We start from the raw sequence: 15,290 nt of genomic DNA on the forward strand, positions 1-15,290 counted from the left end.
CGTAATTCCACTGAACTTGACCTAGTATTCGATGAACCTCGTTGACACGATTTATTATGAAGACGTTTTGTTTACTTGGTGTTTTGTGTAAACAAGCTAGTACCACCTTCGAATCTGACGAGGTGTAGATTTTTACGCCGGTATTTTCGGAGTCGTAACGGTTATTTTCATCAACTTCGCTGATAAGGAATTTGCACATAGTTCCAGCTGTGGAATGGTAATTTTATTTTTGATTGGTGCAACCTTTGTTTTGGCTACTAGTAGAGTTGTGTAGGCATAATTCTTCTCGATTGTTTTAGCATATATCACTGCTCCATAAGCTCTTTGTGAAGCATCACAGTATCCGAGCAATTCAATTGGCAGTTCTGGATTGTATCGGAACCATCTTGGTATTTGCAGGCTCTCCATGATCGGTAGTTCATCTTTGAATTTGTTCCATGTCGTCTGGATTTCTGTTGGAATTTCTTCATCCTACTTCTTATCGGCCTTCCATATTTCTTGCATTATTAGTTTGGCTGTGATGACAACTGGTGCCATAAGGCATAGTGGATCGAATATTGAAGCAATTTCAGATAGCACTTGTCTTTTGGAGTTAGTTTGTATTGCAGTTTGCTCAATTGAATATTGAAAGTTGTCACTTTGTGCACTTCTTTGTGCATCCTCTTCGTTGTGGGCTTCTGACAGAAAATTGTCAACGTAGAAGTCTTCAAGAATTAGCTTTGCTGCTTCTGGGAATATTTACTTTCGTCTTTTGCTAATTGATGCATAGTCTTTATGCCTAGGTAGGCTGCGGGAACGGTCCCGTATGTTACCGTGATCACCTGATATTCTTGAAGTGGATCATTTCTGTTTGATCTCCACAAGATGGTATGAAATCGTTGGTCATCTTCATGTAATCTGACTTGTCTATACATTTTTTCCACATCTGCAGTTATTCCAATTTTGTACTTCCCCCATTTCAATAATATGTCAATCAAATCTTGTTGAAGCTTGGGGACTGTGTGAAATATGTCATTGAACTGATTCCCGTACTGGTTTTCTGGCTGGCATCGAATACAACACGTGGTTTGGTTGTTTCCCGATCTTTTTTGATCACGGCCTGACGAGGAATTGTTTGTAATTCGATCCGATGGTATCATATGGTTCAATTCAATGTACTACTCCATGAACTCTCTATACATTGTCTCCAATGTTTTGTCTTCCATGAACTTCTTCTCCATCTGCAGGAGACGAGCGACGACGGCTTTTTTGGATTTTCCCAGGGATTGTTCATTTTCTCTGAATGGTAGGCGTACTGTATATGTGTCATCTTGTTTTCTTGAGCGAGATTTTGCGGAAAATTCATCGCAGATGTTATTTTGATCATTATTGTTCCTTTGAGCTTCCAATTCTTCTATTTCCCAGAACTGATTGATTTTCTTGCTACGCAGTGGTGATTATACTGGTAATCTGCAGTTGTGGTCCAGGAATTGTGCTACTAGATAAGATCCATTCAAGCTCTACGTTTTGTGCGAGAAGACCAGTTTTGGACTTTTTTATTCCTTTTAATAAAATGTCCTTGTATAGGTCGATTTCTAAGAGGATGTCTACTTTTCCAGGCTTATAGTATGTAGGATCTGCTAGGATTATACTGTCCCAGTGTTCATCAGCTTCAATGGACAATGGGGGCATGGAGCCGGTCAACTTTGGTAAGACAAATAACCCTGCTTGTGCTTTGAAGTTGCTTGAGAATCTTGGCTTCATTGGAGCGTATACCTTCCATTTCGAGGTACCGGCATCACATGATCCCAATCCTGTGATATTCGCTTGATGTTTCACTATTGGGACTCCTAAAGTATTTGCGGCGCCCTCAAGTAAAAATGATACTTGAGAGCCTGGGTCCTTCAGAACTCTCATATGTTCCTTAATATCCCTGTTGTTGGATACATTGACGAACGCTGTGGCCAAGAGAGGAATGGATTGTCGTTTAGCATTATTCGAAGTTCTTCCTAAGTGTGACTCAATTTCGTTTGCCTGTTTTGGTTGATGTTAGACACCTTGATTTTTTGTAATATTGTGTTTTGTTTCACTGTGTCCTTTCTGGTCAGTGTTTGTCTTCGTACTTTGATTGAAATTCCAATGTAAGGATGTATGGTGAGGTTCATCTCATTTGAAACAAAGACTTTTGCTCTGGCATTTATTACTGCTGGAATGTCGCATACAATTCTTGCAGAGGTAGTTTTTCTTTACGAGGGCGTTTACAGGATCAGACGTCGCTATAATAATTTTTGTGTCTTGGGTCTTTGTCCTGCTTGTTGGTGGTCCGACTTCTTGATCATGCCTCGTAATGCTTCGAGTGATTGGAATCTCTTTTCTAGAAATCTAGAAGGTAGCTCTTGAACGTCCTTGTGAGTAATAGTGGATTGTTCGTAGAGTTTTCGGGATTCGTTGTTCAACTTCTTCAGCAGCATGTGCTCAATTATCTTGCTACCAAATTGCCCTTCTGTGATTCCCATATTTTCTATGGCATTGAGATTTTCTTGCACGGTGTCATGAAGTCTCTTGATTGACCCAGCGGATTCTTGTTGCAGGCATGGTAGATTTAAGATGTTATCATCATTTTGTTGAAAGAAGTCTATTGTTATTGTATCTTTTCTTTTTCAATTTCCATGCTATACGGTAATTTCTTTCAGATACTTCAAGATGTTGGATAAGCTTTGTGGCTTCACCCTTGGTTTCGCTTTTCAGGTACTGCATTCTTTCAGCGTCCCATAGTTCATGATTGTCGGGTATGGTTGTGTTAAAATGTCTCTGAATGTAATCCAAGTTTCGTCGTCCCCGTTGAAGATTGGAATACTGATCCTTGGTAGATTTATCGACAGTGTTTCAGTTTGGGATGGATTATCCTATGGTGAAGTGGTGATTATATCTTTTATGGTATCGTGGTAATGTGATTGGAACTTGTCGTAACTCCACTCTTCACGTACTTTGTGACTTCTTCGTGATTGGCGGCTAATAGTTGTTCGTGAAGTGTTTCGATGTCTCTCTATATTCTTGATAAATTTTCCTCGAAGAAACTGTAGATTTTTGGATGCTGTTTGGTCTTTGTTTTCTGCTTAGCTCGTTGCAATTCCTGATTGAATGAATTTAGTTTTATACGAAGCTGCAGGAGGGCAGGGTGTTGAAAACTTTCTTTTTTGTATATGATGCTCGGTGTGGAAGGTGAGTGCCCATCAAAGATATCTGTGATTTCCTGTTAGCATCTGGAAATCTGCCACGGAAATATTCATAGTCGTCAGAAAGTGCTTTATGTATTGCATCGTGTATCTCTTTGAATTCGTCGAAGAGATCGGCGGCCGTTTTGGATTTCTTTCTGTAGTACTCCTCGGTTATTCTGGCAGAACCATCTTTTTTAAGAGATGATGAATTCGTTTAAGTTCTTGACGAATTGTTATTTGTTCTTCTATTTCTCTCTCCATGGTTATGGTTGAAGTATTGGGCTTGTGGCTCTGGAATATTTCTTCTCTGGCGCTCGGTTTTCTAGTAGATTCGTTCTTTTCGCAGGGATTCTGGAAATGTGGATCCGGAAGGCTTGTCCGCTGGCTCGGATTTGGCGCTGGATTGCTTCTTCACAGATTTTTTCGTTGGCTCTAAGGGGCTTCTGCTGGCGCTGGCGTTGGCTCTGGAAGACTTTCCCACAGACGCTCAAGGTGTGATCGAGATTAGGATTGTGAATCCTTTCTCTCAATCCGGCTCGAAGGACAATAAAATGTTGCTCCTATGTTTGAAACAACATTTGAGGCAACTTAACGAGCATACTCAGAACGTTCAAGGGATGTCTTAACTTGCCGGTGGGGTAAATTGATCACACAATAAGTGAATGATGATTTATTGATAACAATCTATGCTCATATACCGAATGGAACCATAACAATAATAATAGCATTTCACAAATGGATTCGTGAAGTCCCGGTTGTTGCACCGTGTTCCTTCCAGTCAACAGATTTCGATAGGTGCCGTGATCATCTTCGATTGTTCATCAATTTAAATTCTAATGGAATTTTCTATCGGAAATGAATATCGGAATGAATAATTTGAAATAATTTTCGAATTTCGAACAATCGTCTTGATCTCGAATCGTATGTACTACTGCCCCTTAAGACATTCACAATGTATAGGACATAGTATGATTTTGGTCTATAGAAAACAATACATTTTAATACGTTTTAATAATGTGTTTCCGCCTTTAACCGAAAAAAGCGAGTCATTCTATTATGGAACACTTTCATACGATGAAATGGAATGAAGGCGGAAACATATTATTAGAACGAGACGCAAGCTGACACGTCTGGAACGGGTGAATTGTACGCGCGTGGCGTCGCTTCGGGTGTTCATAGTATGATTTGTATAATAACTATTTGACCCGTAATAATTTAGGCACACTGAGCCCACCTTATCCGAGCCGTTAATCAACTCTGACAGAAAACCATCCCTTTTGAAAATAAATGGAGATCGAAGTTGAATGTTGTGACTGAAGAAACTTTTACCTATTGCATGTAAATCACAAATGATACGAGTATTAAATAGCATTGCTATTGGCGTTTGAATTTACAGGAAAAAATTTATACTTACGTCTGTCAAGTAGTATATAATCCTTTTGATGCAAGATGAAAGAACCATTTTTCGCATATCATTTTCTGCCACATTCAATAGATATGCCTTTTGTTCATCTGGGTGGATAGGTAGTGGTGCTTGCATCTTACATAACTCCCTGAAAATCAAATTGAAAAGTCATTGATGAACCTGAGTCGTAACAGGCGCACAAGATTTCAAACACTTTTCGCATTATCCGCTGGAGTTTTTTCATCGTATCGAAAACGAATGCGGGTGTGGTGTACTCGATTAAGCTTTGATATTTCGCATAAGAAGTTATATAGTCAATAATTTTTACCCAGATTAAACTGTTCTGTGAACCAAAAATCGTAAGGGTATCGAGTCATGCAGAAGGCGGTACTGCTGGGAACGGCGAGAACTGTACCTATGCAAGTACATGGGGAATGCAGAGGAACACCGTCTGCTTCTACAGGAAGTGGGGATGGATTTGGAATCCAACCAACAGCAAGAAGCAGAGGAGCGGCCCGAACACGACCCCCACCACGGGCCTGAAGACATGGAAAGGGCTCCAACAGAGCTCAATCCTTTTGATATCTGAGATATCTGGGATAAGTGAATGTTTCTCTGAAGAGGAGTGTGAAAGCCGCAAGGCTAAAATCATAATATATGGTTTGCCAGAGATAATTGGTGATCAAGGCATCAACGATGACTGTAATGCTGTCAATGATATGTTTCGGTCTATTCTGCCTAATTTTCCAGAAATAGAACCATTTAAAATTAAATGGTTCGAGCAAGCAGTCGATGGGAGGTGATAAGTCAAGTAGTTGAGACCTTTCAAACTTATCATGCAAAGTGATAAGCTTGTTCGTAGAGTGTTAGGAAGGTCTAAGACAAAGAGATAATTTCAATAGAATCAAGGCTGAATTAGAGCAGAGAAAGTCTGCGGTAAATGTGTCGAATTGAAGTTTAAAGAGAACCTATCTTTCATTAGACTTTCAAACTACATTCCTCCAATTGTAGTTCGAGGAAACAAGTCATATACTATCAAAATGTACTTGGACTCAGTTCAATGACAGATGATCTCAAGACTGCTGTATATGGTACTGATTTCGATGTTATATGTCTGACTGGAACCTGTTTGCAGAATGGTGCGCTTGAAGGTGAATTACTTCCCTGTAAAATGTCATGACCATTGGATTTTCAACGGGCGAAAGTGTCCTGGTGGCTGTTCACAGAGGGTTGTGTGCGTTTAAGGTTGATTTGTCGACTCTTAATGCTCTGGTTCCATCTATTGATATGATAGCTTGTAGTATTAGGTATGGACCTCGCTTTGTCATTGTTGTACTTGTATTTATTCCACCATGGATTGATAATGCAAGTTATGAGTTAGTTTTTGATTCACTGTAATCATTCACTCCATTGATAGATAATAAAATGGTTATTTTTGGAGACTTCAATACCTCAAAGTATACTGAAATATCATCGTCTGATAATCGTACTTCGATAGTCAAAATGTTATAAAAATCAAAGGACCTAGACCAATTTAATGCACTATGTAATTGTAAAAATGTTTCCCAGCAAACATGAAGAGCCGGTCAAATCTTAGAACATAGATACATGGAATGAAAAATAAACATTCCAAAGACTGGAGTGAGATAGCTACTTAGTGTCTCCAATCACAATTGAGACTTTTGTTTCGGAGATCAGTGTCACATCAATTTTCAGTACGAATATATAAGAAGTATGTAAATTTTTCAATATAACACCACTGTCTTAGTGTCGCGCTAGACAGAGAAACATCGAATGTGTGTACTACAAAACATTCATTTGTAGCACTTAATGTCCATTCCATGTATCTATATTCTAAGGGTCAAATGCCGGCCCAAAGACGTGAACGACGGCTTGACGACGGCATCGGTATTCCATTTCTTCATAAACTTTTTAGGGTTTTCACTCCCAATCTCTTAAACAAAATCAATTAAAAATGAAATCAACGATTTGCTCCTGCGTAAATTCTTGCACTAATTTGTCATGAGCAAATTAACTAGAAAAAATTGTTGTCTGACAATGAACTGAAAATAAATAACGTTGAAATTATAATTCTAAGTTGTAACGTTTCGGAGTCTATATCAGACTGCTTCATCAGACGAAAAATCTATTTTTGAAAATGTTCTGAATTTTTGCTTTTTGTTTCAGAGATTGGGAGTGAAAACCCTAAAAAGGTTATGAAGAAATGCAGAATCCTCCCAGAATAAATTTCAATCGATATCGGTATTCCAGCAATCGCATTTACGGAATCGGTTGTACGTTGACGGCTCATTATGTCTCTGCATTTGAAGGGCCAGTAATAGGCTTGTTCGTAGAGTGGTTCACAACGGTTGTGAACTGTACAGAGTAAGCGCAAATGGATTTTCGCTACCCTAAAATGGAATTGCGCTTGCTCTGTACAGTTCACAACGGTTGCAAACCACTCTACGAACAAAGCTATTGTATCAACTATGAATGAACCGCCTTTTTCTATGAGAATGCCGGCGTGGCGCTGGGCCTCGACATCATGAACGTCAGTGCATTTGTTTTTTATGTTTTGCAGGTTTTTGTCCCCGATGCGTTCGGTTGGCTGTAATGCCCCCGCTTCGCATAGCCCATGGAGAATAGCACAGCCATTTTTGTCATAGAAACTATCGATCGCGGGAAGACGTGTTTAGTTTGTTGATTATTTTTGTTTCGTATGGTAACTTGTTTTTGAGAATTGTTCAACGTACTCACCTTTAAATAAACCCTGTAACATCTTCAATTCTGTAATATTTCAAAATAAACGAAGAGTTATTATAAGTCCCAAGTGTTGATTAATTAATAAATATCCCCCTCCACTGTATATAAAACAAACAAATAGTGAGGAAACTATAGATTTTATGTGGTTTGGACTATAATTTGAAATTGTTCGAGAAATATTTCTTTTTGAGTTGAATTTCTAAGGTGAGTGTTTCCCCTTATCTTTGTGTGGAACACACGTTGTGAACATAGAAGTTCTTTTCGTCAATTCTTCGCTCGAACATCTGCGGATCACCACTGCTTCTTATTATCTGTGGAATACCCTCATTGGCGTACGTATGGCTTCCACCAGAAGTACTCCTCGTAAACTTGGCCCTACCCTTTCATCGGAGAAGGTTAAAGCTGCATTCACAATCAATTCGCGGGTCGAAGTGCACTTCGGTACGAAATTTACCATTCGCAATAATCTTGGAACAAAATACTCAAATGAATCAAAAATGTAACTGATCAAAACATAAGCATCAGCATCTTATATAGCCGGCACGAAATTCCTTGCCGAGGGGATAGTTTGCAACTTGCAAGAAATTTTGTCTCTTGAATTTCATTGTGAATGGTAACGGAGAACGCCATCTGCTAAGTTTCCGTGCCGAAGTGCACTTCGGCCCGTGAATTGATTGTGAATGTAGCTTAAGATGACAACGCGTAGCTGTTCCAGCTCGGGTTCACCTGCTGCCACTGTCCAGACAAGTTAGTCCGAGAGCTGGCGACGAAAATCAGCAAGAGTTTTGTAATGGCTTATATTTAAATATTAGTTAGTTTTGGTGGTGTACATGAGTCAGCACCCACTCTCAAGGTCAGGTAGTGGAACAACTGGCGGCGACGCTCTTTGGTTTATGTTTAATTACAATATCCGTACTTTGGGTGACTGCTGACTGCCTCTGTTCTATTGATATGTGGTCTGACAATTTTATTCTCAATTAATATATGATATTTGAGCAATAAATGCATTTTCAGCCATTACAAATTTGTTGAAACGACATTGTTAGAGCAGACACTTCTGTGGGGTACTGACCCACCGCTTTTCACTCAAATTAGGTCTGACCACTTTCTCAAGTTTTCTGTTCTATAAACTAGTTTAGTGACAATTTCCAATCATTACAAAATACTCATAGAGTATGTTGTAATTTCATATTCCTACATCAAAGCGCGTCGTCGCTAGGTGTTCTCCTACCTGACCTTGAGAGTGGGTGCTGACTGATGTACACCCTCAATACTAAATCATATTTAATTATGAGCCATAACAAAACTCTTGCCGATTTTCATCGTCAGCTCTCGAACTAATATACAGGTCCCATTCAGGGAGAGTAGATGAAGAGTATGCAGTAATCCCTGACGAAAAGACAACGCTTCGCGGTAAACTTTCTACTGCTGAAAATGAAAAACGAGACTTACTGAATAAAATCGCTGATCTGAAACGGGAACGAAATGATCCTCTCGCTGAGATTGAGATAAAGAACAAAATTTTATCTTCGTTTAAATCATCATCTCAAAAATTAGAGGAAAGTTTGAGCTGCCAGTTGGTCATAGTCCAAAGGAATATTCTCGATAGCCTGATAACACGAATCGACCAGCTCATTGGTGATAGGCTTGTGCCCGAGCTGAGCTCTTTGCATGACGCTATTCGCTCGGATCAAGTCCGACTTCCATGATTGTCGACGGTGAGGAGTCCTCAGAAGTCGACGATATAAATACCATAGATAATAATTATTATTATTAGCCCTAAATGAAAACAGAGTGCTACATCTACTGGAGCTGAGGTGCTTAAGAGAATTGATCCTGTTGATGCCGACGTGCCTTTTTCTTCTGTTTCTACAACTAGGAATGGTAGTGTGATTCTTTCATATCAAAGCTGTCAGAATGCAAGAGTTTCAGATTTGGTATCGGATTGTCAGGCCTCTGGAAAATCAGTCATTCCGGGTAAGGATCGTTGGACTTTCCGCAAACCACGATGATACCACAATTGTCAAGCAATCATAGCGAAACAAAAGATGGTTTAATAAGAACTCTAACATCAAAGTTCTGAAAACTACACCCCTCGGAAAAATTCCAAAGTGTTTCAATCACTTATTCTGATCGACCACGCTAGTTACAAGAAGGTTATGTCTACTGATAAAGCAAGAGTATATATTGGATACGCTGCTTGTCTCGTCAATGATGCAAATGATGTCACCAGGTGCTTCAAGTGTAACGGTTTTTTCCATTCTTCTGGGCAGTGCTCAGATAAGCTGTCGTGTCCTCGATGCTCTTGGGATCATGCTGTTCGAGAGTGTCCGTCTGATTCGTGGCTAAGGTGTATTAACTGCGTTAGGAGTAATGATAAGTTCAATACCAATGTAAGTACTGATCACGCTGCTTGGGATAGATCCAGGTGTCCGCAATACAGGTTAATTCTTGATAACCTCAAGTCCTCTCTGCTGTCTAAATAGCGACCACAGTCGGATTCGGAGCCCTCAATTGTTGCACGCCTTCATGGACTTATTCGCCTGTACTATCAGAATGCTTCAGGAATTAAAACCAAGGCTTCGGATATTTTCCGGGACTCACTTGTTGCTTGTGATTAGTATCACGATATTGTTCTCACTGAGACTGGGATTGATTCGTCGGTTTCGAGTGCTGAGTTGTTCGACACCCAAGTATTCAATGTTTTTCGCTGTGACAGAGACTATGAGCTATCTAACACTTCAAGGGGTGGAGGCGTCCTAGTTGCCATCCGCAACGATATAGAGGCAACCAAAGTCGATATTCATAGTAAGCTTCATACCCAGTTTTCCGAGTAAATTACAACCATTTTAAATTTCATTTGCTCATTGCCTATACTTCTCCAGCCACCACATTGAGAGATTATTAGCTGTTGTTTGACTCCATTGAGTGTCTTGATTTCCTTTACGACCATGACATATTGCTTTTGGGTGACTTTAATATTGCTGAGTTCTACGATGACTTTGTTTCCTCTTCCAGGTCACCCCGTTTTCAGAGCATTTCTGACTTGGCTAGTTTTTTCTCGCTGCAGAAGTATAATTTTATACTTAATGACAATAACAGACTATTGGACTTAGTATTCTGTTCGAGAAAGTGTAAAGTATCGGAACCTGTGCTGTTGATCACTTAGAGGACTCACCATAATCCTCCTTCATCAATTGATTTCCAGGCTGGATCGCATCGATACAGAAATCTTAGGGCTGAAAGACAGGATACGATAAATTTGTTTAATTTCAAGAAGACTGACTTCCCATCATTATACGATGCACTTGCGCGTCTTGACCGGGATTTTCTCGGTGACTGCGTGTCGGCCGAGTCGGCACTTGACGCACTGTACGAAACGCTTCACATGTTTTAGGCGAATTTGTGCCTAGAAAACTATCCGTCCTGGTTCAATCCCGATATATAGTAATTGCATTGATTTAGCGGTTGCGTTGAGGTCCTCAACGCAATACGCCACTTCCTCAACTCGAGGAAAGTACTGAGCAGTGATAATTCCAGAGCCTTCAAAACTTTGCGAACATCTTTGGCTAACAAAATACGTTCAGCCTATTCTGAATATATTGATCGGACTGAAGCTGCTTTCAGAGAGGAGCCAAAGTCGTTTTGAAATTTTATCAACCAGAAACGTCAGATAAGATCAGTTTCTAATTCTATGTACCTTGACGGAAGGGTATTCTTCAATTCCAGAGACATTGTTTACACATTCGCTGATCTCTTAGCTGGAACTTTCAATTCGTCGACCAAGTGTGACATTTCGGACGACTTGGTGAACTCTGCCGATTTGTTGCTTGTTAATAGTGTTTCTGAAGATGAGGTCTTTATTGCGCTGTAAAGGCACAATTCTCCAAATTGAAAATTTAATACGAATGACTTTGAGAGCGCCTGTATACGTGCTCGATCGATGATATCGACCCCTACCATGCGCTGCGCACATACTAGCTCATTCTGCAGTGACCGGGAACCTCTCGTTTTCTAGTCTCGGACAGCGTTGTATAAACTTCTTTAAAGAATAGATTCTGACCTTGCCGAATAAAATTCAGTTCTTAGTCAGTTATTTATGTGTGGCGATTTATAAGAATCGGTAAGTGTCTTTGTTATATTGACCAGACAAAGGTTGTTCCACTTTGATTTTTATCAATTCATTTGTTTTATGTAGAAGGAATCACTAGAAATAGTTTTTCAGCCGCCATTTTCACACGTAGTTCTCCACATGCTTCCCGGAAATATCTAATGAATCAAATTACCTTCTAAATTGTTTCAACTTGCTTTCTATTCATTAATTAGTTTTTCACTTCACAATTTCTGGATTTCCCTGACGTATATTTTTTCTCTTTTTTATCAATTTATCTGTGCCAGTGTGTTTCTGTGAACACATGGACATTTTTTCTTCTCTTAAATTACTACCATTATGTGAATGAATATTGTCAGAGATCGCTGGAGATTGTGGAACGTTACCGATTCAAATATTTATGAAATTGTTTTCAACAGCTTTTTGTGGAGAGTTGGAACTCTATATTCTTTTTTTGGAGAGAACTTCACGTTCCTTTGTTTTTCGGAGAGACACATCTTTTTGGAAGGACACATTTTTGGAGAGAGTTGGAACTCCACATTTCTGCTGAAGATTCTTCGAGAGATTGATCTTGAAGATACAAGGAGACTGCGACAGACACATTATTTCTGAGGAGAAACAGAGAAGATGGTTATCTTTGGCAACGACCACCAGCCACCATGGACATTTCGACATGAAATTCCCAAGATAAGTTTCACACATATGTATGGGGATCACATGTGATTCGAACTGTGAATAATTGAACTTGTTGTTAAATTAATATTCCTTGTTTGGCCAACTCTTGTTTATATATGTTGTATATTTCTCTATATCTTAATAATTGTTATGAGAGTGGAATAAATCCCATCTGTTCAAATAGAGTGTTATTGACCGGAGTAGAAGCATCCATCCATCCATCCATCTATCTATCAAAAACAAATAAAAAAGGTAAGGTGGTTTCATGCTCTTTGCTAGTCGGAGCTTTTCAAAGTTCATTAACCTTACACAATTGGCGCCCAACGTAAAAGGGCCTGATTTTCTTGATGCTTCTGCTTTGCACTGATAGTCTGAACCACTGGTAACAGATTTTCGAAATTGAAATTTACGGATCACAAGTGATTTCTGTTCTCCTCTTTTTACTTTGGTCTCTTTGTTTACCGTTTACAAGCTTATTCACCTCTCATTTCCATTATCTTATCTTTATCGGGAAGTGAGACTTGAAAGTAGTTTATATCTTTATCGATATGTCTATTAATCCAAACTATTTGAAGGCTCATGAGCTGACTCATGAGGTTTCTATTCGTTTGGGTAAGAAGGTAACTGATTCAGTTGAGAGAAATCGTAAGACCTTGAGAGGTTCTCTTTCCCAGGAAGGAGCAAACCGTAGTTTTGTTGCTTTAGTTGATGTCTATACTTTTGATGAAAATGTAGCTGAACTCGAGATTTCTCTCAAAGAAATTTCTGAACTAGTAGGTAAATTTGGAGCAACCTCTTCTAGAGATGAGTATAACCGAATAACATCCAGGTTGGTTCATTGTTCGGGTAGATTGTGTAGATTGCAACCTAATAACGATAAAGAAGCAGAAATTAAACAGGTCTTGCAAACAGAACTTTTCGGTTTGGAATCAGATTTAGCTGATAAACATTTTGATGAGCCTCCAGCTTCATCGACTCCTATTAAGAATTCTTTACATAGTCCAAATGTAGCGTTGGAAAATATTTCCCCTAGTTCATCGAAAAAAGTCCCTGTATTTAAGTGGGGTATTGGAAAATTCTCTGGTAGGGAACCTTTAGTTCCATTTCTCGATTTAGTTGATTCACTTAAAATTTCACTCAGCTTCAGATTTGTTTCAATTGGACGCGTGGACGTGGTGGCACAATCATTATATCAGAAAAAGTTTCAAAAATTGGTCCGAATTAATAACCGGTTTAAAACAGACTTTTTTGCCATCTAATTACGACCAAGTTCTGATGGACGAAATAAAATCTAGGAAACAACAACCGGGAGAATCTGTAATTATTTTTATTAGTTCTCTGGAATCACAATTCAACAGATTAACGGCCCGTCCTTCTGAACAACAGATTGTTTCTATTATTAGAGCTAACTTACTACCTGATTTTATTAAGGCTTTGATTTTGCAAGATATAGATACCTTGCCTAAATTAGTTTCTCTTTGTAAACGTATTGAAGATGCTTTACCCTCCGATTTACTTCGCAAGTTTCCTAAGAAGTTAGCTGTTTCCGAAGTAACCTCTAGTGTAGTTTGTTGGAATTGTCGCTCAACTGGACATAAGTATTCGACATGTAAGGAGCCTAAAAAAATTTTTTGCTTTGGTTGTGGCTCTGAAGGAAAGACGAAACTTTCCTGTAAAAAATGTCAAAAAAATGTACAAGCTGGTGGATCTATGGCAGAAGGTGGCCATCGGCAAAGTTCAAATCCAATTCAGACTGCCACAAAAAATCAAATTTCAAATCAAAACGGAAAAAACGGAACAACAAGAAAACATTAAGATCTTTTAATAACAATCACTTTGATCATGACTCTTGGAAAGATTGGCTTACTACTGTTGAAAAATTCTACAACTCGAATAATGTTCTTAAAGCACCTGAAGTCGATCAGTTACAACCAGAAAAACCCTTATTGAACAATAGCGTCTCTGTTCAACCCCTACTAGATAGACGTGCTCAAGACAATCGGCCTTATCTGAACGTATCTGTTGAAGATGAAAAAGTATCGGCTCTGCTTGACAGTGGCAGCAATGTCCCAATTCTCGGTTCATCCTTTCTCTATATCTTACAAAAACTCAATTTGGCTATTGATTACGACGTCTCTGTGAGCCTAACAACAGCTGACGGAAATTTACAGAATACATTAGGATATGTTTTACTGCCTATTACTATTAATGATATCTCAAAAACTTTGAAAGTTCTTATAGTGCCCTCAATCAGTCATAAATTGATCCTGGGGATGGATTTTCTTAAACTTTTCAATATTAAAATAGACTTTTCTAAATTTCTTTATGATACATCTTCACTTTCTTCTGCAGCTATCCACACTATTCAGCCTTCAGATAACTTATCTGTAGTTCAACGAGAAGAACTAAATGAAGTAGTTGAGTTGTTCAAACTTATCGGCCCTGAACATGAAATTGGTAGAACTCATTTACTTACTCATCATATCAAAACTGAAGGTAGTCCTATAAGACAAAGACAGTATCCGTTATCTCCTGCGATGCAAACCATCCTTAATAAAGAAATTGACAGATTGTTAGAACTCGATGTGATCGAACCGGTGACGGAATGCGCACCATGGCTTTCTCTCCTATGGCTTGTTGCAAAGAAAGATGGCACGCATAGAGTAGTTTTTGATGGTAGGAAGTTGAATTCTGTAACAGTCCCAGACAGCTATCCGATGCCTCTCATCGATACCATTATTAGTAAAATCAAAAATGCCTCCTTTTTAAGTTCCATAGATTTAAAATCCGCTTTTTTTCAAATACCTTTGGACGAAGAATCCAAAATTAAAACAACCTTTTCAGTACCGGGTAGAGGTCTATTCTGCTTCAAAGTTTTACCTTTTGGTCTTAATAATTCTGCTCAGGCAATGTGCAAGTTGATGGATAGGGTCATTGGTCCATCGTTGGAACCTTACGTTTTTTATTACATTGACGATATCATTATTGCCACGCCTGTTTTTGATACGCACTTAAATACCTTGAGAAGACTTTATAAAAGACTCAAAGAGGCTAATTTAACTGTAAATTTCGAGAAATGTATGTTTTGTCGTCCTTCTTTGAAATTTCTCGGTTTTGTGGTCGACGAAAAGGGCCTCAG

General features: G+C 38.9%; 1 protein-coding gene across 1 annotated transcript in view; it reads right to left on the reverse strand.

Moving 5' to 3' along the window:
- The window catches only part of LOC123316425 (dynein axonemal heavy chain 3), a 2,043,583-nt gene that overhangs the window by 1,850,776 nt on the left and 177,517 nt on the right, over positions 1-15,290 (reverse strand). Inside the window, exon 4 of the mRNA XM_044902499.1 lies at positions 4,612-4,750. Coding sequence (XP_044758434.1) covers positions 4,612-4,750 — 139 coding nt within the window. The remainder of the gene's footprint in view (positions 1-4,611; positions 4,751-15,290) is intronic.

The sequence above is a fragment of the Coccinella septempunctata genome, chromosome 7 (assembly GCF_907165205.1).
Source record: "Coccinella septempunctata chromosome 7, icCocSept1.1, whole genome shotgun sequence".
Classification (NCBI taxonomy): Eukaryota; Metazoa; Arthropoda; class Insecta; order Coleoptera; family Coccinellidae; genus Coccinella; species Coccinella septempunctata.